This window comes from Natator depressus, chromosome 5 (assembly GCF_965152275.1).
Source record: "Natator depressus isolate rNatDep1 chromosome 5, rNatDep2.hap1, whole genome shotgun sequence".
NCBI classification, from domain to species: domain Eukaryota; kingdom Metazoa; phylum Chordata; order Testudines; family Cheloniidae; genus Natator; species Natator depressus.
This window is the reverse complement of record NC_134238.1, coordinates 124,786,980-124,811,662: the sequence shown is the minus strand read 5'-3', so window position 1 is coordinate 124,811,662 and position 24,683 is coordinate 124,786,980. Positions and strand designations below refer to the sequence as shown.

Here is a 24,683-nt window from a genome sequence, read left to right as displayed (position 1 = left end):
CTGAAGTGAGCTGCTTTTTAAAACCCAGGTGCCCTGATTAGCCTGCCTTAATTGATTCTAGCAGCTTCTTGATTGGCTGCAGGTGTTCTAATCAGCCTGTCTTAATTGTCTCCAGAAGGTTTCTGATTGTTCTGGAACCTTCCCTGTTACTTACCCAGGGAAAAGGGACCTACTTAGCCTGGGGCTAACATATCTGCCTTCTATTACTCTCCTATAGCCATCTGGCCCGACCCTGTCACATCACCCATGCATGTGTGTTTGAACTGTTTCCTGTTTAGGCTGTGAACTCCTTGGGCTGAGGGTTATGTCTTCCATTATGCTCCAGACAGGGCTGAGCACAATCAGTTGTTGTACAAGCCTTGGTGTTTAGGGCACTCACCTGGGATGTGGGAGACTCAGGTTCAAGTACTTGCTCCTAATCAAACAGAGGAAAGACCAATGTAGTAGAAAGAGAGAGCCTGAGACATTAGGTCTGGTATAAGGAGCCTGGTATGAGGTCTGAACTAAAGTCAGGACCTGTTACAAAGCAGATGCGTGCTTGCAGGTTCTATATCTGATACATGAACTTGGCAAGAACAGGGCTGGTGTTGCAAAAACACAAGCACTCCTAGGCACTAAGTATTCACTTAAACACATTCCAGAAGGATAGTACTAGAACACCCTGATACAAGGGTATGGGGTAAACATACTCCCCAAAGATAACACAGGGACACACTGATCTGTCCTAAGGATAAGATCAGGATGGCAGGGTGATGGATAGAGATGTTTTGATTGAACCCACATGTACAAGGTAAAGGGTGTAACTAACTATGTCAGAGGGGCTGTGATAAATGAAGGAGGGGGGGGAAGGGTAGCTCCCTTTTATGGAAACCCAGCTAGCCAGTTAGCTATAAAATCCCTGTTAGTAGTTGTTCTCTACTTGCTCTACCTGTAAAGAGTTAAAAAAAAGTCCACAGGTAAAAGGAAGGGAGTGGGCACCTGACCAGAAGAGCCAATGGTAAGGCTAGAACTTTTTAAAATTGGGAAAAAACTTCCCCCTTTGTCTGTCTGGTTGTTCTCTCGGACAGCAGGGATAAGACTGGAGCTAAGTTGAAAATGCTTGAGCCAGGTATGAAAATAATCAGAGCATACCTAGAAACTACTCATTTGAAACCGCAGCTCTGTAAGTAGATCAGGAAATGTCTAGGGAGACGCGATGAGGTTTCTCTCTCTTATTTCTTTATGGCTTGTGGACTCCTCTGTGCTAAGCCCAGGTGCTTTTGTTTTGCTTGTAACCTTTAAGCTGGACCTCAAGAAGCGATCTTGATGCTTAATCCTTGTAATTGTTTTTTTTAAACCTAGCAAAAAGCCTAAGTTCCAGATGTATTTTCTTTCTTTTTGTTTTTAACAAAATTTACCTTTTTAAAGAACAGGATTGGATTTTTGTATCTCTAAGAGGTTTGTGCATATGTTGTTTACTTAGCTCATGGCAACAGCTGATTTCCTTTGTTTTCTTTCTCAGCTCTTCCCGGGGGGGGGGGGGGGGAGGGCTTGTGGGTACCCCACAGGAAGGAATTCTCAAGTGCACCTTCCTGGGTTCTCAAAAGGGGTTTTTGCACTTGGGTGGTGGCAGCATCTACCCATCCAAGGTCAGAGAAAAGCTGTAACCTTGGGAGTTTAATACAGGCCTGGAGTGGCCAGTATTAATTTTTAGAATCCTTGCGGGCCCCCACCTTCTGCACTCAAAGTGCCAGAGTGGGGAAATCAGCCTTGATGGGGCAATACCTAACTTGTTTGTATCAGTTTATAAAAGAGGGGTCACAGAGGGGGTGTCTTTGTCCAGCCGAGGGGAAGCAGTGAGTCCTGCCGCTCACTGAGCCGAGTCCATTGTCACAGGCATACATGTCTTAATATCCCCAGAGTCCACAGGGTGCTACTACTGTGCTTCGTTGACAATTAACCTGGCTGGGCACCTTTGCTACCGAACGGAGTCGGTGGTCTTCTTGGGCCGTTCTATCGAGGTCTGCTGCATCAGCTGTCTGTGCAGCACTGGTGCAGCACACAGAGAGCACACACAAACAGCCAACAACTGACAGCAACCTGAACCCGGGTCTCCCAAAACACAGGGGCCCTAACAACTTGGCTAATCTGGGGTCTACCCTCCATGCCATTCTGGATCTGAGAAACATTCCCACAAAAAGTTTTGGTTTCAATGAATCAGCATTTTCCCACAAAAAACTTTCACCAAAAAATTCCCAACCAGCTCCAATCTTGAACACTCTGCAACACAAATGAGAAGGGTTTTGTCCTGGGCTAACTATCAGCATCAGTGCAGAGGAACCCACTGCTGAACACTGTGCCTGGAGAGCAAACCTACCAGTTCTGTACCTCTGTTCTTCCTTCAGACCCTGGTTAGAGAGAGAACAGTGTCTGCCTACAGTGGATGTTAACTGTTGCAGAATGTTTCTCTAAACAGAAAAGGAAGCTGACCTGGAACCATTATTGTTGTGTTACTGATATTTACATGGCAATGATTTGTAAACCTGTGAAAACTTCCTAAATAAATAGTTATAAAAAATACATCTATAGTAATTCCTCTTGGCAGTCTCTATGGCCATCCACTGGTGAAACACTGATAACAAAAAGAGACTGAATTGGCTTCATTAAGTTACACAGCCCTAATAAGGCCCAAATGTAGGATGCAATTTGTGACAGACACCAGATGAGGGAGACAAAAAAATTACTCCTGCAGGAAATGTAACAAGCAGTAGAATCCTTCGTTTGGTGTAAATAACTCTCTCTAGAACCTCTGGCTCAACGAGTCTGCATTGCTGGGATCAGTAATTTTCAGCAATAAAATATGAAGGGATGTCAAATGTGTACAGAATGCAGGTAACTCTGGGACTAAAATGGATGATGGACCTCAAAAGGAGAAGCAGTTGAGAAGTCTGGATTCAGTTACTCTTTTTCTAGTTACAGCTTGTAAAGTTGTAAAAATAATTAAAGGGATATACTGTCAGGTCAAATATGGCTCAAAATTTGAGATAAAAAAGAATGTAAAACCTAAGTTAAATATTTCCATGGATAAAATAGAGAGAGAGTGTGTGTGCGTACATATGTGTGTATGCACAAACATTCCACTGCAGGGTTAAGCTCAAAATTTCAGCAAAGTGCTGAAATTGACTAGAAAATACAAAATGAGCTTGGCTGTTTTCATTCTCCAAATGGAGAAATGCTGTTTGTTTATTTGCGTGTTACTGGTAAAAGGTAAAGTGTATTACTACTGAAACTGGAAGAATTTTAATAATCCACAGTGTTATTTGTGACTAGGACTTTACTAATCCACCAGCCTGTGGAGCATTGAACACCTCCTCTAACAATCCATCATTGTCAGCTTTGGGTAGCCAAGAAATTGTATTTTTAACCCTTATGATTGCAAAGGTAACTTCCCAAATGCAAAGCAAATGTAAACCAATGCAGTGCTGTCTTCCTGACTCTGCAAACACATCTCTTGAAAGAGAAAGATGCAAAACGCCAATCACCCAAAGCATGGATCCAAGTCACAGCTTGACAACACCTAGCTCTGCTTATCCTTAATATTAAATGCTCAGAGCGACACCTCCCAGCAGATTCAGTGCCTAAGCAAGATCAGTGTCTAGATGAAAAGCAGCTAACAGTATCTGACCCCAGGCAAGACAGAAGTGGTGCAAATGGAAAGAGAACTATCCAAGAACATACCATTCTCAATAGAGAGGCTTTGATACTGCTGCTGGATTCCCAAACAGTAACCACTGCTGGAAACCCATTCTTCCATCTCTGTCTGGCCAGGGGCCATGCATGTTAACCAGAGAGATCCACGTCATGGTCTTCAGGCTAATTTAGTGCAGTGCAACAGGGTTGGGAGGACAGCATCAGTCCCAAGACTGCTCCACTGATTCAGAATATGGCAGCCCATCCAGCAACTAAGCAACACAGGACAGCGTGAGCACATCACATTCTCACTCCCGACACTCCACTGACCCCCCAGTATGGATTCAAGGTTCTGCTTCTGAAATTCATGGACCAAAATGGGTCTCTGACCCAAAATGAGGCTACTCTGACCTTCTGCCATCAAGGACAATGGAATTTTTAACAACCAGGGTGAAACTTGGAAAAGCAGGAGACAGCTGTTTCTCAGTGACTGGCTCATGGCTTTGAAATTGGAGGAGCCACAAAACCCACCATCTTCCGGATAAAATGCAAAACTCAGAAATTTCCCACAACAACACTACTGATAATAATAAAGTAAACAATTTACTTCCTAGCCTTCCTCTGCATTCTGGGAGAGAGAGAGAACCACCAAAAAAACAACACCAAATAGGCTACATGGTGGCCCCATGTCATTCTGAAAGGCTTGTCTACGTGGGGAGTGTTAGGATATAGATATTCAGGCCTGTCTGTAAAGGCCTATACTCTAAGAATTTAGGTGTATTCTTATCACTTGGCTAGTTATAGAGGTATAAAAGAGAGAATCAAAATCATTGTCTGCTGGTGTAAGAGCCTTCTCTTACTGTGACAGTCTGAGGCCCTGTTCTTAGGCTAAGGCCTCTGGCTAAGCAGCAGAGGCAGCCATAAGCTGGGAAGCCAACGGTCACATCCTCACATTCCAAACTAGTCACATTGAAAGAAGGTGCTATTGGGCTGTTAGGAATACAATCCTGTCCTGATAATGCCTAACACCTCCAGAGAAAGGGAAGTGCCTAGAAGATGTAAAAGGAAACTTAGTTTGATAGCATCCTGTCTGGCAAGAACTCACTTATCAATAGCTGGGATGTGAAATCCTCATTTCTGTGTGTGTTCTATCACTGTAGTCCCCATTTCCCTATTGTTCATCTGCATAATCTCTGTCTGGTTCTGTGATTGTTTCTGTCTGCTGTATAATTAATTTTGCTGGGTGTAAACTAATTAAGGTGGTGGGATATACTTGGTTAAATAATCATGTTACAATATATTAGGATTGGTTAGTTAAATTGCAGTAAAATGATTGGTTAAGGTATCGCTAAGCTGAACTCAAGGTTTACTATATAGTCTGCAGTCAATCAGGAAGTGGGTGGGTGAAATGGGAACAGGGAATGGGGGTGGGGAAATTGGAATCATGTTTGGCTAAGGGCAGGAATGGGAACAGGGACACAGGTGTAAGGCTCTACTCTAAGGTGCCACTAGTACTCCTTTTCTTCTTAGAGCTGGGAAGGGGGACACTAAGGAAGGAAACTGGAATCATGCTTGCTGGAAGTTCACCTCAATAAACATTGAATTGTTTGCACCTTTGAACTTCGGGTATTGTTGCTCTCTGTTCATGCGAGAAGGACCAGGAAAGTAAGTGGGTGAAGGAATAAGCCCCCTAACAGGGAGTTATTCCTGATAAACTCCATGTGGGGCTGCTCTTATTCCAGAATAACAGTGCCTTATTCTGAGTTTAATTAATTCACACCCTACCTTATTCCAGATTAACTTTCATATGTAGACAAGCCCTAAGAAAGGCAACTATCATGAGGGTGTGCAGAATATGAATATCTAAAGAAGCTACATTAGATACACTAGCCAGTTCATACGCTTGCAGATGTAAATATAAATGCTGGGTCACAATTTTCAAAGTGACAGCAATTTTTGTTTCCTGACATGAGACACCCTAGAGGGGTCTGATTTGGTTTAATGTTACTTACGTTTTAAAAATAGCGATCGATCAACTGTAGACATTGTTTTCAGCAACGTACCAGGCTCCTTCTTTGACGTGGCATTAAGGCTGCTGAAAACGTCTAAGGCACAAATGAAAAGAGGGTGTTTAGAAAATGTTTTCCCAAGAAGAACGTATCTGCTGCTTATAAGGGGAGTTTGCAGGGAAAAGTGCTTTAAATTCTAACAGCAACCTGGGGAAGGCAAAATGTCACATTCTCTTTTTCCAAGTTGATTGGCTGACAATTACTATAAATTATCTTTACTAGTGGCAGAGGAGTTTATTTTGTACAAAATTCTATTTCCCACCCTAAGTCCATTTGGTAGCATGGATATGCATAACACACAACAGAGCCACCCAGTAGAGAGTCTGGTATGCAACACACTCCACTAATCATGCTACAGGACTGAATCTCTGGTTTCTAAGCATCAAGGAAAAAAACAAACAAACCAGAGAGCATATTCTCCCTATACAGATGATTGGGAAATGGAACGTAGCCAGACAGTTGATGATTCATGCAAAGGTGCTGTGATCCCAAAGGCAGTTACATGGTACTATCGCTCATTCCCTTCATTACATCACCAATAAACTTCCAGGATTCCCCACTGTTCCTGAAGCTATCCTGTTGTATCATGCTATACTTGACGCAGTGTTGTCTAGTGCATCTTTCACAACGGGGTCAACTCAGGGGTAACTGGGCGGCGAGTGATATACCAGAGGTCAGACTAGATATCTCATGTTGCCTTCTGGCCTCATAACCTATGAATCTATGAACAGTTGGGGTTTCCATATGGCTGGGGTGAGGAGGTTATTTTTCTTCATGGCCCTATATTCCACCAGGGGTAGTCTGTCCTTAGAAATGCATATAAGCCACATGTAACAAAAGAAACTAGCTCAAAAAGTGTTACAGTTCAGAATGCATTCAATACTCTGCGGAGAATATCTGTTATTATAGCACTGCTATTTAAAGGTATTACGGAGTATAACCTTGTATTACGCACTGGGCTAGCCACAGGGTAATTAGGAGTGAGATAGTACAGCGATAGGAGCCTGAGCCTCCTAGGTTCAAATTAGGCAGCCTTCTTAGGGGACTTTAAACTAGGAAGGTTATTACTTAGATCTGAAGCTCTTTGGGGCAGGGACTGTCTTTTTGATCTGTGTTTGTACAGCGCCTAGCGCAGCGGGTCCTGGTCCATGACGGGCTCACAGGTGTTACTGCAATACATATAATAAATAACGCCATGAATAATAAATAATAATAATAATAATAATAATAATAAAAGGGGGCAACTGGGAGGTCTTTGAGTTAACTCAGCCATGGGGCATGTCTAACAAACAGAGTAGGGCAGAAAACAGTTGATCCAAAACAAAAGCGGAAGACTATAAAGTGTCCTGGCATAGCCATCCCTTTGGAACACGGAAAACAGGCATGAGAAATGTTACTGAGCTCTGGCCACTGGAGCTGTGTAGGAGGAGTCTCCCAGCAGGCATGTCAATACTGACAGGCAGACATTATGTAGAAAAATACAAAGGGGGGAAGGGGTGTGTATTTATCACTAGATTAGCTAAAGCACTTAGAAGGTCAGAAAGCTCTACACTGCTGTCACAGAGAGTGGGGTGGTGAAAAACAATAAAGGAGAAATGAGCATGAGCAACTGCTCTAGGCTAGTGAGGCTATAGGAGAGACATTTCTCAAGGTACTCTTGCCTGCCCTAACACAGCTGCATATGCATTTAAAGTGTTCCTAAACATGCAGATGGTATTTAGTGTATATGTGATGGCTGTAGCACAGTGTATATGTGAGGGCTGTAACAACTCGTAGTCTCTATGGATTGGCACAGAGGGAGACTGGCATACACACTCACCAATAGGTTACAGTGAGATACAAAGGAATTCTGGGAATAATCTGAATTAATGGAACATCTTACTGGGGTCTACATTACTATTCACAACTCAGGAAAAACATGAAGGGACTGATTCAGGAGGAAAGATTAGAAAAGCTACATATGGCTAGCTTGGAGGAGGAGATGTCTGCATTACAATCAGAAGTGTAACTGCTGCAGGAGTAAACACTCTGGAGCTGGCTTGGATCTAACTAGCTCGCACAATAATCGCAGTGAAGCTGCAGCAGCATGGCTGTACAAGCCCACCCGGGACCCTGTGTATGTATTCAAGTAGCTAGCCCATGCTGCATGTCTTCAGGGCTATTGTTATTTGAGCTAGCTAGATCAAAGCTAGCTTGGGTATGTCTACACATGCTGCAGTCACCCTAGGCGATTAAAGGGAGGACACAAGATTACAAATGCATGAAGGATGCCAGCCCCAAAGACAGAAACGGAAATAGTTAGGGCCCTAAGAGCAATGGGACAAAATGTAACATGAAAATTTAGGCTATCAAGAAAAACTCCCTGACAGTGAGATTGTGGAACAGTCTCCCCAAGGTGACAGTGTAAGTTCCGGGTTCAGAGTAACAGCCGTGTTAGTCTGTATTCGCAAAAAGAAAAGGAGTACTTGTGGCACCTTAGAGACTAACCAATTTATTTGAGCATAAGCTTTCGTGAGCTACAGCTTATGCTCAAATAAATTGGTTAGTCTCTAAGGTGCCACAAGTACTCCTTTTCTTTTAGTGTAAGTTCCATCGCTACTGAAGGACCAGAGGTTTTCACAGGCCTTTCCCAGCAGTAAGTTCTGTGAGCTGGCTCTCTCGTTTTGAAGGGCTGTCACTCAACACCCTTTCCTCTCACTGAAGACACTGGGATTTGAGAGTTCCCAGCACGTTGTGCCTTAAGTCCCTATTTTCAGTATTTTGTAGCTAGGCAGAGGCCGAAGCTAGAACCATTTATCCTGGTGGCTTTTGGGAAATGGAACCTGCACCTAACCCACCTTGGTTTAAGTTTGGCCAAAAAGAGCAACAGAAAAGTCAAGACCAATAAGGTTTTGCAGAACTGCCAGCGACAGGCAGACACACATTGCATGTGTCATGTAAAATGAGCTACAGTACTGCATGTTCAGATTGTACTGACTCCCTGGCAATGGTGTAAAGGTAAAAGGCAAAGTGGGTAAAGCTAACCTAAGCTAAACTCCTTACTCGCCAAATGAGAAGCGGGTAAAAGGTTACCCGCATTTACCCTTGGCTACATTTACTACAGCTACATAGTGACTGTTTGCCTGTGAGCACTACCGAGTGCCAGTAGTGAACAAAGTATAAGCAGACAGCATGAAGCTGCAAAATCGAAAGGGTTAAAAACACGGCACTGTCAAAGGTACCTTCTTTAAGTCGAGCTTCTAAAGGTTTCTGCACAACAGACTGAATAGCTCTTGCCAAGCCCCTGTAATGGTTCATAACATGCTCAAATGACATAGGCACTGGGTGCCACTGTTCCGCTGGAGCCCTCTGCTCCTGTATTTCTTTTTTTGATGCTGTGTAGTCCTGTGGACACAAAATCAAACCCTAGAGTTAGGCAATACCTTTTGGCCATTTCTTCCCTCTCCAAACCCCCACCTGTGCTCAAAAGCTGAGGTGGAGCCACAAATCTGCACTCTCTTTCTCCAGCATGCAGGGAAAAATCAAAAACAATCAGCAAAACCGTCTGTCCATAATAACCAAGCCCTTTAATTCTCCCCATGTTTGGCCTGCTTAAAGCAACAGCAATGGCCCAAGTGCTGGTGCAGCCACTCTGCATCCCAGTGTAAGGAGTTCCTCTGGTGGTCTAGAGCTGGATACTACTGCAATCTTGGAGGAAATGTTGAATTACGAAGGGAATTTGGCCTGCCTATAGCCTTGTTAGGGTTGAGTGCAGAAAATACAAGGGCAGGCTCCTAAATTTTCTACCCCTGCAGCATGCATAGGCCAGACTGCCAAGAGCTCAGCTCCTCTTCAGGTGCCTAAAGTGAAGTGGCACAGGGAGGGGGCTGGAGGTGTTGACCTTGGAAAAAGGTACAGGGATATTCGAAAAATGGGTACAATTTAGCCCCTCTCTTTTACTTAATGGTAAAGATCCAGGTGATCTAAACCAGCATTTCTCAAATGCCGCCGTAGGGGCATTTCTTCTGGCCACAGCCTCCTGGGTGGTGATTGCGGTGGGGTGGAGGGGCTCAATCCCCCAGCCCCACCATTCTGCCCATCACCCCTGACCCCCGCTGCCTCTTCAGACCCTGGGCTTTGGCCGCGCCCCCAGCCGTAGGACCCCAGGATCCAGCCATTGGGCTTCGGGCTCTGGCCCCAGGCTCAATCTCCCCCTGCATTACTGCTGGCCCCAGGCTTTCGGCACTGGTCCTGGGCTCACCACCCTCCCCATTGCCACTGGCCCCCCGCTGCCTCCCATTACCCCTCACCCACCCATTGCCCCGGCCCCCACTGCCTCCCTACCCACCTTCCCATCCAGGGCTTACTCAGCCCTGGCAAGCTGGGGGACAAATTAAGTCTGCTGTGAAAGGTGATATTTATAGGTTCATTAATATCGCTTTTCACTGCCTCCCAGCTAACTAGGAAAAAAAAAAAAAAAAAAAAAAGCAACCAAAAATGCAAAGAAACTACCACCACCAACACAAAAGACAACAACATGCAAAAGCACCTTATCTGTGTTTCTATTCAGTTTAGGTCCAGTAAAGAACAGAGACAACTGTACATTGTTTTCATTATTGAGTTTGCAAAAAACTCCTACATAAATAAATTACAACGATTTGGACGTATATATGTACACATTTATTTGTTTTTCCTAAAGTTAATTAGGTATTTTAGGAAAAATTGTCAGAGTGGCTACCAGCAAGGGTTGGTGGCCGAACTCTGAGGTCACCAAAAATTTTGTTGCGAGAACCCCTGCATTCTAAACCCAGTCTAAAGGTGGAACCGTGACTATGTGGGTTACTAACCGGAAGGGCAGGAGCTAGACTATTCAGAGAGGCAAAACAGAGAGGCAGTAATAGGGGGAAAGAGAGGATAAGGCACTTTGTACGTATATATCTACAGAAGCAAATACAATAAGCCTCCAAAGTGGTTCACCATTAAATGTCAGAGGCAGAAAGAGAGTACACTACTACCTGTAATAACTGAATGGGATCACTTTGCTGTTGGATCTCCCTGACTCGGTCTGAAAAGCTCTCTATGATTTGAATTCGTTCTTGACATGACGCTGTCTGCTGATCATACATCATGAGGGCCCGCTGAGTCTTCTCATTTATGAATTTTTTTGTCAGCTGTTCCTCTTCATCAAGCAGTAGCCGGAGTTCAGTGAACTTCCCTGCCAGAGATGCTTTACTAGCCGAGGCGTGTGCCTACAAATAAAAACAGAATGGCAGACACATTCTGAGTATAAGCGTCTCCAATGTTTCTCTGTCAGACTTTAAAAATTACATTCCCACAAAGTTTTACTGATCTGTAGCTTTCCTTTACAAAAATAGTCCAGCCACAGTCCAGACAACCACACTTGTTTGGGGTTTTCCTGCTTTTGTCCTGGGTGAAAAGGCTCAGGGACAGATTCTGATACCCTTACTCTCATTGACAGCATCTTAACTTCAGTGGGACTACTCACACAGTAAGATATTACTCACTGTGAGAAAGGGCATCAGAATCTAGCCCTTAGCTAGCAGTGTCTGGAGTGACATCAGGCAGACTCCAGAAGTCTGGCAGATGTGGGAACTGGATTTCTGTGTATGCTTGAAAGGGAATATTTTATGTCCCATTATCAAACAAGTTAGGTAAGAAGAATTGTTGGAACGAGGGCATCTTAATGTGAGGGACAGCCGGAGTCAATGTCCAAACCAACGTGGAAAGGTCTCCAGATTGCACTGATAGCCATTTGCTGGCTACACTATGGAGATGCTTTCAGAGTGTAAGTGCCCGGGACCATTTCTACCTGTACAGGGCTGAGTACAACGACAGTTCTCCACATAGAATTAGTAATAGTTTCCTGTTTTTATTGGAGTCAGATCCTCACCTGATGTAAATCAGTGTAGCTCCATTAACTTCAACAGAGCTACATCAATTTACACCAGCTGAGGAGGTTCATCATTTGCTGTTTGTAATTATTTCAGTACAGCTCTCCCAGATACATATGTTCCGCTCCCACTAACAAGTGGCTGATTGCAGAATTGAAACTAGGGGCAGGATTTCTGTTTCAGGAGAGCCCCTGCATCTGCTAGCACCATGCGCAGGTGCCTACAGAAAATACACTGTTCTGTGGCACAGCTATGATGTCACTCTGAGGCAGGCAGTGGTTGGCTAATTCTCCCTAACAACAGACAATATGGGTCTATGGCTTAATTTGCACTACGCCCAGTTTGCGAGCACAGCTACGTTCACTAGAAGTGTGAAAAAAATTACCCCCCACCCCCACCCCCCAGCCGATGTAGCTATGCCAGCAAACACTCTGGGGTACACAACTATCCCGATGGAAGAATGCTTTTCTCAGCTTAGCTAATGTCGTTCTGGGAGGTGGCGTAGCTATACCATCAGAAGAACTCCTTCTGTTGGCTATGCTGCGTCTATGCTAGGGGGCGCTGCCAGCATTGCTATACTGGTCATGACTCTGTAGTGTAGACAAGCCCTCTGTATCAGTTTGATTATGATTGCTATTTGACATTGAACATAAGAACGTCCTTAATGGGACAGACCAAAAGTCTATCTAACCTGGTATCCAACAGTGGCCAGTGCCAGGTGCCCCAGAGGGAATGAACAGAACAGGTAATCATCAAATGATCCATCCCCCATTGCCCACTCCCAGCCTCTGGCAAACAGGGGCCAGGGACACCATTCCTGCCCATCCTGGCTAATAGCCATTGATGGACCTATCCTCCATGAATGTATCTAGTTCTTTTTTGAACCCTGTTATGGTCTTGGCCTTCACAACATCCTCTGGCAAGGAGTTCCACAGGTTGACTCTGCATTGTGTGAGGAAAGACATTGGGCTTGTCTGCATGGGAAACTTTTAACAATTAAACCAGTACAGTTAAACAGGTATAACTCCCCATGTGGGCACTCTTATTCTGCAAGACTGGCTTTTTTCAGTTGAGTTTAAAGCCCTCTGTGACACACTGTACCCCAAAGCAATGCCCTGGTGCCCTCATATTTACAATGGTGAGAGGATTATAATATGATTTGTACAAAGTATGCCCTGTGAGGTATCATTCTAAAAGTCTTGATCTGTTGAACATTAATATCCTGTTGGATTGTATGTGTTGTCATTGTATCTGCAGTTATAAATATTGACTATGTATCACTATTTCAAATGTGTTTGCTCCAGAGATGACACCCCCCAAGGTAGTTTACATCCAGTGTAGCCAGCACATTGTGAGTGGACTGTTCAAAGTGACGGTCCATTAAGAAACACAACAGATGTCAGAAGCTTATCCACACCCATGGGCCTTCCTGTGAACTTTTCAGCCAATATATGGATAACGGCTGCTATGACTCATCGAAGCATGCAAGGGCATGTGACTAGATCACGTGACACTGGACTCCATCTTGTGCCTGCACTTTTCCCACAAACTGGGCTGGAAGCTTTGTTTGGGACAATGAAGTTCCCTCCACATGGCAGAAGCTATGAAAGAGGGGAAGGGACATCATCACTTGGCTTCACACTCCCCACAACTCAACACCTGGAAACATGACTAGAGGACAAAGACTTTGACTGGGGAGGGGGTCCCAGGCAGGAAAGGTGGATTCCTGCCTATGTCTGAAAGTGTTTGTACTATCAGGGTGAGACACGGCTTGATTCAAATCCTGGCTAGTTAACAGAACTCAGATTGCGATTTTGTTTTATTTCTTAAGTAATCTACTTTGATCTGTACCCTTATTACTTATAATCACTTAAAATCTCTTTTTCCGTAGTTAATACATTTGTTTTACATTTTACCTAAAAACAGTGTGGTTTGAATGAAGTGTATGAAAAATCTTAGCTCAGTTAACAAAAAGCTTGTGCCATGTTCCTTCCATATTGAGGGAGGGGCGGACTGGTTAATAAACTTACACTGGTAAGGCTTTTGACCAGGGCAAGACGGTACAATTCTGGGGTCCTAGGCTGGGGGGAACTGGCTGAGGCCTCTCTATTGTTGGTTCATGAATGACTGGCAAAAGCATTCATATGACTCGGGTGTGTCCCTGTCCATGAATGTTTGTGTGAGTTCAAGACCTGGAGGGGTCTGCAGCTTGTCACAGTGTGAGAAGGAACCCAGGCTGGTGAGACAGAGTGCTCAGCGGTACCCCAGTTCCAGGTTGCACCCCGGGAACACCCATCACACGCTCCCAAAGTGACAAACTAAACTGCTAATAGGCCCTCTTCTATGGGTGTCCACATAGTTGGTTATACTGACATAACTACAGCGGTTTATAGTCATACCTTACTTATACCTATATAGTCTTCCCACACAGACAAGCCCTTTGCCAGGTAACAAAATACTGGGAACAGAGAAGTTAATCACAACATTTACAAGATAAACTTGACAGCAAATTTACTTTTGCTCTAGAAAACCATGCTTGTGATTGAGCAGCTGTCTAGGCTGCAGCGTGGGTGGCATCTGAAAGCTGCTACTCCCTGATTAATAAGCAAGTTTCCACTTTACCTTAAGGTCATTAACAGCTTGTTCTATATGTCTTATATTGCCAACTTCCTGTTTCTTTTTCAATTCTAGCTCCTTCAAGTACCTTGTCATGAATTCCTGTTCATGTAAAATAAAATACATACTTGGTCATAAACAATGGTTACAAATGTAATTATCCATTTTTCTTTCTACAGCAGAAAAATGTAGTCAGAAACTCCCCAGATCGCGTGTTTATACAAGGTAAATATCGATACTTGTTAACAAGATCACGTATTTGAATATTGAAGCTGCCCATCTGATATCACTTCTGCAAGACACAGGAAAACTTACTGGGAAAGCCTGTTTTTCACCCTGAAATCTCTATTCTTGCTCAGACAGAAATAATACCACCTGCATATGTGTTTAGCAGTTAAAGGATCCCAGCTGAGCATTTTCATTTGGAAAAATCACCCAGGGAACTATTGCCTGGATTCAAAATCCAGTGAATGTGTGTCACACTTTTCAGTTGCAATAGATGTTTTCTGCTCTAGGACATAGTATAGACCAGTGGTTCTCAAAGCCAATCCACCACTTGTTCAGGGAAAGCCCCTGGCATGCCGGACCAGTTTGTTTACCTGCCGTGTCCGCAGGTTCAGCTGATCGCGGCTCCCACTAGCCACAGTTCGCCACTCCAGGCCAATGGGGGCTGCGGGAAGCAACGCGGGCCAAGGGACGTGCTGGCCGCCTTCCCGCAGCCCTCATTGGCCTGGAGCGGTGAACCGCAGCCAGTGGGAACCGCGATCGGCCAAACCTGCAGATGTGGCAGGTAAACAAACCGGTCCGGCACACCAGGGGCTTTCCCTGAACAAACGGCGGACCGGCTTTGAGAACCACTGGCATAGAGGCTGTATTATAACCAAATTTTATTTGAAGATTAAGCAAATTTATTCTGGCAGATTTTCCTTTACATACCAGCCCTGTTCCTCAATAGGGTTGTTTAGGATAGGCAGCTACGAGCATGCTGTAAATAGGATGGTCACCGCTGTTAGAAAGGATGTAGAGAAATTGGAAAGGAGCCAGAAGGAAGTGACAAAGATAATTAGAGGGATGGAATGCAAGCCATATGAGAAAAGGCTGAAGGAACTGGGTATGTTTAGTTTGGAAAAGAGGAGATTAAGGGGGGGGACATGATAGCAGTCTTCAAATGCTTGAAAGGCTGCCATATAAAAGATGGAGGAAAACTGCAACAGAGGAAGAGGCAATGGGTTCAAACTACAGCATAGCAGATTTAGATTAAATCTCAGGATAAACTTCCTCACTGTAAGAACAGTAGGACAATATAACAAAGTGTCTAGGGAAGTCATGGAAGATCCTTCATGGAAGGTTTTCAAAAGGAGTGTGGTTAGCCATCTGTCTTGACTGGTTTAGACACATCAAATTGTCGGGCTCAACGGGTAGTGATCAATGGCTCCATGTCTGGATGGCAGCCGGTATCAAGTGGAGTGCCCCAAGGGTCGGTGCTGGGGCCGGTTTTGTTCAATATCTTCATAAATGATCTGGAGGATGGTGTGGATTGCACTCTCAGCAAATTTGCGGATGATACTAAACTAGGAGGAGTGGTAGATACGGTGGCAGGTAGGGATAGGATACAGAGGGACCTAGACAAATTGGAGGATTGGGCCAAAAGAAATCTGATGAGGTTCAACAAGGATAAGTGCAGGGTCCTGCACTTAGGACGGAAGAATCCAATGCACCGCTACAGACTAGGGACCGAATGGCTAGGCAGCAGTTCTGCAGAGAAGAACCTAGGGGTGACAGTGGACGAGAAGCTGGATATGAGTCAGCAGTGTGCCCTTGTTGCCAAGAAGGCCAATGGCATTTTGGGATGTATAAGTAGGGGCATAGCCAGCAGATCAAGGGACGTGATCGTTCCCCTCTATTCGACATTGGTGAGGCTCATCTGGAGTACTGTGTCCAGTTTTGGGCCCCACACTACAAGAAGGATGTGGATAAATTGGAGAGTCCAGCGAAGGGCAACAAAAATGATTAGGGGTCTGGAACACATGACTTATGAGGAGAGGCTGAGGGAACTGGGATTGTTTAGTCTGCAGAAGAGAAGAATGAGGGGGGATTTGATAGCTGCTTTCAACTACCTGAGAGGTGGTTCCAAAGAGGATTGTTCTAGACTATTCTCTGTGGTAGAAGATGACAAGACAAGGAGTAATGGTCTCAAGTTGCAGTGGGGGAGGTTTAGGTTGGATATTAGGAAAAACTTTTTCACTAGGAGGGTGGTGAAACACTGGAATGCGTTACCTAGGAAGGTGATAGAATCTCCTTCCTTAGAAGTTTTTAAGGTCAGGCTTGACAAAGCCCTGGCTGGGATGATTTAATTGGGGATTGGTCCTGCTTTGAGCAGGGGGCTGGACTAGATGACCTCCTGAGGTCCCTTCCAACCCTGATATTCTATGATTCTAAATCTTGCATCTTGGCAGGAGGTTAGACCAGATGACTCTTGCGGTCCCTTCTAACCCTATGATTCTATGATTGTAAGACATAGCAATGGTGAGTAATTTAAAAAAGGATAGATATTGATTTTTTTCCTAACATGGTTCAATATTTTAAAGTATGTCTTTGTTTACTGGCTGAACTACATTTACTAATTCAGGTCAGATTTTGATATCCTTACACTGGTTAAAAAAAAAAGAGGAGTACTTGTAGCACCTTAGAGACTAACAAATGTATTTGGGCATAAGCTTTCGTGGGCTAAAAAAAGGTGGATTTTAGCCCACGAAAGCTTATGCCCAAATAAATTTGTTAGTCTCCAAGGTGCCACAAGTACGCCTTGTTTTTTTTGCTGATACAGACTAACACAGCTACCCCTCTGAAACCTTACACTGGTTAGTACCTTACTCTGTGAGGAGCCCTGGTGATTTCAGTGAGGCTATTTGCAGAGTAAAGTACTGCTCCCCATGAGTAAGGGTCTGAGATCTGGCCCTCAGAGATTAAGGTGGAGGTTTTCGAAGGCAGCCAGCTCCCATTGGAAGTCAATGGGCATCAGGGCCCAGACGGTTCAAGCTGTTCAGGTGTTGCTGCACTCCGCGTTGCTGAACACCGATCTCACTTAGGAGCCGAGATCTCATTTTCAAAAGGAAGTTAGGCACTTCGAAGTCTAAATTCCATCAATGACAGGATTTAGATTCCTAACTCAGTTAGGTGTTGCGATGCCGAGCACAGCTACGCCTAAATACGTTTTATAATCTGGGCCTGGGTGCCTATCTGCCCTTTTGTGGCTTGAAAAATCTCCCCATCAGCCTGTTCCCAGAATTCATAGAGACCCCACTCCACATGGATTCCTACAGGAGTCATGAGTAACTGTTTGTATGATGAGGCCCTTAAGTTGTGTTTGGTTTTTTTTTAAAACCTATTAACAGCTTAAATTGTGATTTTAAACGTAAGAGATATACCATGTCCCAAGTAACCCTTTCACGTTGTTACTTTCACTCTAATAATACAGCATGATAAGGGATTCAGAAACCTTTAACAATCAAAGTTAATAGCAGTAAACATCATGCCATTGAAAACTCCCAAAAGTGTGGCCTTGAGCATTGGGAACTTCAGTGGACTCTGAAATGGACATGTTGCAGTTTTGGAGATAAAGCAGAGTTTTAACTTGTGATGTGAAAACACACAGAGAAAGAAATGAGCTAGAGAGAGTGAAAAGAGGAGCAGAATTACCCTAATATACATATAAAGTTAAGGCTTACGGTGGGTGACAGTAACACAAATATGAATGTTTTGACATGCTTCAAATGCCGGGAGCAGAGGTAGGGGCTTTTGTATCTTAGTATTAAAAGGTGTCAGTGATGCGGCCCTCGGGACAATGTACTAGTCCTCATGTGGCCCTTGTGGTGATTTGAGTTTGAGATCCCTGATCTTGCCAGCTGTCTATCCACCTTATAGTCCATGTCTATAACCAATGCTCTGTTTAAAACAAACCAAATCCAATTAACATTTTATTGGAGTGAATGAGAAAATAACCACTTGGCTGTATCTGGTACAGGATGTCCTGCACTTCATTGCTTCTGCAGGCTGAGCTCATTGCACACACAGTGATTCATTCATAGATTCCGAGGCCAGAAGGGACCACTGGGATCATCTAGTCTGTCTTCCTGTGTAACACAGGCCAGAGAACTGCCCCCAAATAATTCCTAGAGCAGATCTTTTAGAAATACATCCGATCTTGATTTTAAAATGGCCAGTCATTGAGACTCTACCACGACCCTTGGTAAATTGTTCCAATTGTTAATTATTCTCACTGTTAAAAATTCACACCTTATTTCCAGTCTGAATTTGTCTAGCTTCAACTTCCAGCCATAAGACTGTTATACCTTTCTCTGCTAGACTGAAGAGCCCCAGTTTCAAATATTTGTGATATAAGTGCTCCCTCTGAAATGGGTGCTTTTTAATAGCAGTGCTCCGCACTAGGACAAAACAGAAGAGTTACCATTAGATCGGCATGTTCTATACACCTGCCGATTTCCTTACATCCCTCCATCCCCCCAAAACTAGGTCATCTAGGTGCTCTTCTCTTATCCCCCTCAAATTATCCATGTGTATAACTTGTCAATAGTTACATTATTTCTTTCCTTTCTGTCTGGAAATTGGTCATTCAGGGTGCTGACATTTGAAACTGCATTGGGAGGAAGGGTAGAGCTGAGACAGAGGCATGCCGCATTGTTATGCTGAAAGGTGTTAATTCTTTAGTTCTTTGATCTATAGACAATTACAGACCTGTTTAAAGCTAAGGGATATGCATGCCAGAGGCTCCGTGGGTTTCTTATTTCCCTGTTCTCATTTTCCAATTTTTATCAAAATCAATAGGCTTCTGCCCACTGAGGCCTAGAATTTTCCCTGAAGTTTTGGAAGAGATCAGATGCAGTGTTCAAAAATTATTGTGTTATATGCAGACAAACAGAGAAATGCTATCAAGTTGAGTGTAGGACCTTGCGTTGTTTGGCCAACATGGACACCACTGTCTCTTCTGACTAAGATTTTCAAAGCTGGTTGCCTAAAGTTAAACCCCTGGGTCCATATTTAGGTATCTAAGCGGCCTGGCTTGATGCTGCTGAAAGTCAAACTACTTACTTAAACAGCTAGGCATGGATTTAGGAGCCTAAACTTTAGGCACTCAGGCTTGAAATTCTTGGCCTCTGTGGGCAGAGGAAAAGAAGTCCCATTAGACCTCTGATTAGGGCACAGGAGTAATCTGCCATCAAAGCAGGGTGGATAAAAATCAATGATTTAAAAAAAAAAAATTAAAAAATCGGATTTTTTTTTATTTAAATCAGATTTTTTTGATAAATGCTTTTTGAGGAAAAAGATAGTTTTAATTAAGATACATTATAGCTCAAAGATATCTCATCATGGAATAGGGATTATAAATTCTAATTCTATAGTATGAGACAATATATTCATGTAATGTTTAAGAAAGTTTTGTAAACGAGTTCCAATAGTTCATGGACTAGGGACCCAATTTTATGGGGTTCCTGAGGCTTCTGTATAGATTATTTAGGTTAATCTTTCTATCTACCCAATGGGACTCAGTGCTCAGTCTAGAAGATACCATCAGAGATGCTTAGTTTTGCAGTTCTCAAACTGTGGATTTGTGTCTCCAGAGATAACATGCTTGTTAACAACAAAAATGTTTGAAAATAAATAAATAAATATACAGAGGTGAGAAATAACAGACCTCAACCTTATTGTCCCGCTGCAAATTTGTGAACACAGAGTCAATCCCTTGCCTCTCTTTAAAAGTGCAAAATTTCAAAAAGTTCAATGAATAAAAGATTGGTGGGGCAGAATAGATCTGAACAAGGAGAAGAAGTCTGGAGATAAATGTGAGAAGGGAGGGACAGGCAGTACAAACAAAATTGAAACTGTTTGAGCGGCATATTCCAGAATGCACCTTTATGAAGAAATCCATGATTAAATCGAGTCTTCCTGACCAGTAATTCAGACCCGTCATCTTAACTTCTGTACCCGGAAAGATAATCGAGCAAATAATTAAGCAATCAATTTACAAACATCTAGACGATAATAAGGTGATAAGTGACAGTCAGTATGGATTTGTCAAAACAAATCATGTCAAACCAACATGATAGTTTTCTTTGACAGGGTAACAAGCCTTGTGGATGGGGGGAAAGCAGTAGACGTAGTATATCTTGACTTTAGTAAAGCTTTTGATACGGTCTCGCATGACCGTCTCATAAACAAACTAGGGAAACGCAACCTAAATGGAGCTACTATAAGGTGGGTGCATAACTGGTTGGAAAACCATTCCCAGAGAGCAGTTATCAGTGGTTCACAGTCATGCTGGAAGGGCATAACAAGTGGGATCCCGCAGGGATCAGTTCTGGGTCCAGTTCTGTTCAATATCTTCATCAATGATTTAGATAATGGCATAGAGAGTACACTTATAAAGTTTGCGGACGATACCAAGCTGGGCGGGGTTGAAAGAGCTTTGGAGGATAGGATTAAAATTCAAAATGATCTGAACAAACTGGAGAAATGGTCTGAAGTAGACAGGATGAAATTCAATAAGGACAAATGCAAAGTACTCCACTTAGGAAGGAACAATCAGTTGCACACATACAAAATGGGAAATGACTGCTTAGGAAAGAGTACTGCGAAAAGGGATCTGGGCGTCATAGTGGATCACAAGCTAGATACGAGTCAACAGTCTAACACTGTTGCAAAAAAAGCAAACATCGTTATGGGATGTATTAGCAGAAGTGTTGTAAGCAAGACACGAGAAGTAATTCTTCCGCTCTACTCAGCGCTGATTAGGCCTCAACTGGAGTATTGTGTCCAGTTCTGGGCGCCACTATTCAGGAAGGACGTGGACAAATCGGAGAGAATACAGAGAAGAGCGACAGAAATGATTAAAGGTTTAGAAAACATGACCTGTGAGGGAAGATTGAAAATATTGGGTTTGTTTAGTCTGGAAAAGAGAAGACTGAGGGGGCACATGATAACAGTTCTCAAGTACATAAAAGGCTGTTACAAGGAGGAGGGAGAAATTTTTTTTTTCTTAACCTCTGAGGACAGGACAAGAAGCAATGGGCTTACATTGCAGCAAGGGAGGTTTAGGTTGGACATTAGGAAAAACTTCCTGTGAGGGTGATTAAGCACTGGAATAAATTGCCTAGGGAGGTTGTGGAATCTCCGTCATTGGGGATTTTTAAGAGCAGGTTACACAAACACCTGTCAGGGATGGTCTAGATAATACTTAGTCCTGCCTTGAGTGCAGGGGACTGGACTAGATGACCTCTCGAGGTCCCTTCCAGTCCTATGATTCTATGATCCAGTGGAATCCCCGAGAGGGCAGAATTTCCTGCCACATATGCCATTCCGCCTGCTTCAAATCCAAGCACAAGGGCGCACGCATGCACACTGCAGCACTGGTCATAAGTGAGTACTCAGAACTGCCTGGAGAACATTTCTGCAATGCTCTGATTTGAGTCCTAGCATACATTTGCTTGTGAGGTCTTCACTTCTTACAGAGGCTAAACAAAATAACCACACTGCTTCAGGAGCATTGCTAAAACACTGTCTCCAATACGAATGGCAGGAGCCCATCTTGCACAGCAACACAAAATTTTGACCAGCAGTGTATTCAGTCTGCATATTTGACTATGCTGTCAGAAGAGACAGCTTGGATGGAAATTAGGGGGTTACAGTGCCAGAACCCAGGCTAGTGTGCCAATGTCTGAGCTCACCAATTACACTTAGGGCTTGTCTACACCAAACAGCTTTTAACGACAGGGCTGTGTAGACACAGCCCTGTTGCTAAAAATCGGCATGTGTAAATGCTCTTTGTCGTCACTTTTGCAGACAAAATACTTCCACCCCCGCGAGCAGCATTCAGTTTGTCGGCAGGAGTATACTGCCACTTGCCGTGGCAAAACTTTTGTCTTTTGCAGGGGGATTAAGCACCCATGAAAGACAAAAGTTTTGTCGACAACTTGGCAGGGTAGACAAAGCCTATGTATTGATGCCATGTCCTGGAGAGTGCCTCTTTCTCTTCTGCTGAATCCACAGCCAAAAAATGAAATCTCTATCACCAAGAAACCAGCAGATGTCAGCAGAGGCTAGATATTTAGGGCCAGACGTTCCAAAGAGCACTCACAATCAGGAGCCAGATGTTCAAAAGAGCTCAGGCTCCCATTTCAGCATCAAAGTAAGCAGCCGGATTGATTCTAGTCCAAAGGATTGATTCTCCACTGCCAAGTTCTTTGCAAGAGTCATTTTCATCGGTGCAAAGTACACGTCAAACTCTAGCATCTCAGAATAGCTAGTAGCATTTGACCCCACTTTGCACTCCTTTTACTTAGGTGTAAATGACACAAAGCGCAAAGCAGTGGCGAAACAGGACCATAGTATTTTAACTTGAGAACGCTGGGGTTCATATTTTGAAACCCTCTGAATATGATAACTATTCTTTCCTCCCCCATTTTCACTTGCTTAGATCTTTCTGAAAAATTCTGCTTTGAATCTGAAACTTTCCAACCCAAGAGTAACTTTTCTGGAAAGTGTAAGGAAAACTGTTTCAGTGACTGGGGGATGGAGGGCTTTTTCGGCTTAAAGGGTATCTGAGGCATGAAGGAGACCCACTTAACATGCTCTTTACAGTCACAGAATCAGAATTATTAAACAACCTCCTTAAGAAAGGGATGCACGGTGCTTCCCAAATGCAGCCTGCCAGCAGATCACCACATGGAACCTTCCCCGGTCAATGGTCATTACAAAGCAGGCTTCCTGGGTTGGGGCTCCTGGGGGTGGCCCTGGGTTGCTCTCCCCCCAGGGAGCCCTACAACCTCACAACACCAAAAACACCCGGGCTCCCTGTCCTCCACCCACAGTAACTCAGAGCGGGGGCAATGCAGGGGGATGGGCCCCTCTACACAGCTGGGTACCAGGCAGGGCTGTGCCGGGTGAGCCAGGGCCAGGCACTACGCCCAGTGCAAAGAGGATGAAGCACCAGGCAGGGGCCCGTGCCCAGGCCAGAGAGGGGCAGACGCCAGGCAGGAGCCCGGTCCATAGAGGGTCCCGGCCCGGTCCATACACGCCCCCCCGTTACCTTGGTGCCCTGCACGGCCTGGCCCAGCAGGCTGACGCGGTGGCCGCGGTGGGCGCCCAGCACCGGGCACAGGGCGCACACGCAGAGGGCGCAGTCGGCGCAGAACAGCTCCAGGGGCCGCTCCCGGTGCTCGGGGCACCAGCGGCCGCGCTCCCGCAGCGCCCACAGCTCGGCCGCCGCCTCCCCGGCCGGGCCCAGCCGGTGCCCGAGGAAGGCGGGCGCCCCGCCGGGCTCCCCGAGGTGCGGCCGCGCGTGGGCCCCGCAGTAGGAGGCCAGGCAGGTGAGGCAGCTCCACTCCGCCGCGCCGCGCTGCCCCGCCGGGCACAGGTCGCACCGGGGGCCCGGCTCCCCCAGGGCTGAGGCGCCGCGCTGGGACTCGGGCTGCGCCATGGCCAGGCTGCGCCGCCTTCCCGCCGGACCTGGGAACCAAAACTCGCCGGCCGGAGGGGGCGGGCCCGCGGGGGCGGCCCCGCCTCAGGCCGCGGAGCGCGCTGGGCCTCGCCCCCGGGTCCCAGCCGGACCCGGGGCAGGTCTGCGGCGGGAGAGGCCGCTCTTCGCGGGCCCGGCCTCACCGCAGCGCTGGGGGGCCAACCCAGGCCCCCGGGCGCCCACGCTAAAAGCCGGGTCCCAGATCAGAGTGAAAGCCTTTCTCTGGGCCCTGCGTGGACAAGCCCTTGGAGAGGAAACAGGGCCCCAGCGCCTACTATTGGAGCGAGCTGGCGGTGGTGGGGGATCCTTGCAAGGGGCTGAAGGCCGCCCTGCGCCCCTCCTTGTCAAATCTGCCCAGCGCCTGCCACAAAACGGCGTCCCTAACAGCCTGGGCCCCCCTTGGGCCTGCTCTGAACAAACCGCTTTGCTGGCATTGCCATAGTTGTTAGGGCTACGCTCCCCCTGGAAACACGGTCATACTGGTAACAGAATCGTTTCCTAGATAGAGCTTGTTCCACTGGGGAAACTGGTATAAATGATACCATCCAATCGGTTGCAGGTATAAACTGCGTCTCCACTACAGGGAGTTGCCAGATAGCGACACTGGCAAACCCCTTCTAGGGTAGAGACTCTCCACAAAAAGAATAACCTGAGTTATCCTAATTAATGCTAACGGATTTTTGCAAGAGATACTATGTTCATGCTTCAGGGGTTAAGCCCATATATAACCCCCCAGATATCAGGATGAGCCCTACAGGGGGCTCACGGAGGGGTTCTTACATGTTTCTTTGAAGTGTCCAGTGCTGGCCCCTGCAAGAGACAGGATACTGGACTAGATGACCATGAGCCTGAACCAGTTTGGCAATTCCTACATTCCTAGTCTGAATGTTACTGTTCCAGGTATAA

General features: G+C 45.2%; 1 protein-coding gene across 1 annotated transcript in view; it reads right to left on the bottom strand.

Moving 5' to 3' along the window:
• Nucleotides 1–23,738, bottom strand: part of TRIM14 (tripartite motif containing 14) — a 31,764-nt gene extending 8,026 nt beyond the window's left edge. The window contains exons 1-5 of the mRNA XM_074953577.1: nucleotides 23,349–23,738; nucleotides 14,252–14,347; nucleotides 10,733–10,966; nucleotides 8,960–9,122; nucleotides 5,682–5,774 (exon numbers count right to left, since the gene is read on the bottom strand). Coding sequence (XP_074809678.1) covers nucleotides 5,682–5,774; nucleotides 8,960–9,122; nucleotides 10,733–10,966; nucleotides 14,252–14,347; nucleotides 23,349–23,738 — 976 coding nt within the window. The remainder of the gene's footprint in view (nucleotides 1–5,681; nucleotides 5,775–8,959; nucleotides 9,123–10,732; nucleotides 10,967–14,251; nucleotides 14,348–23,348) is intronic.
• Nucleotides 23,739–24,683: the final 945 nt, after the last annotated feature.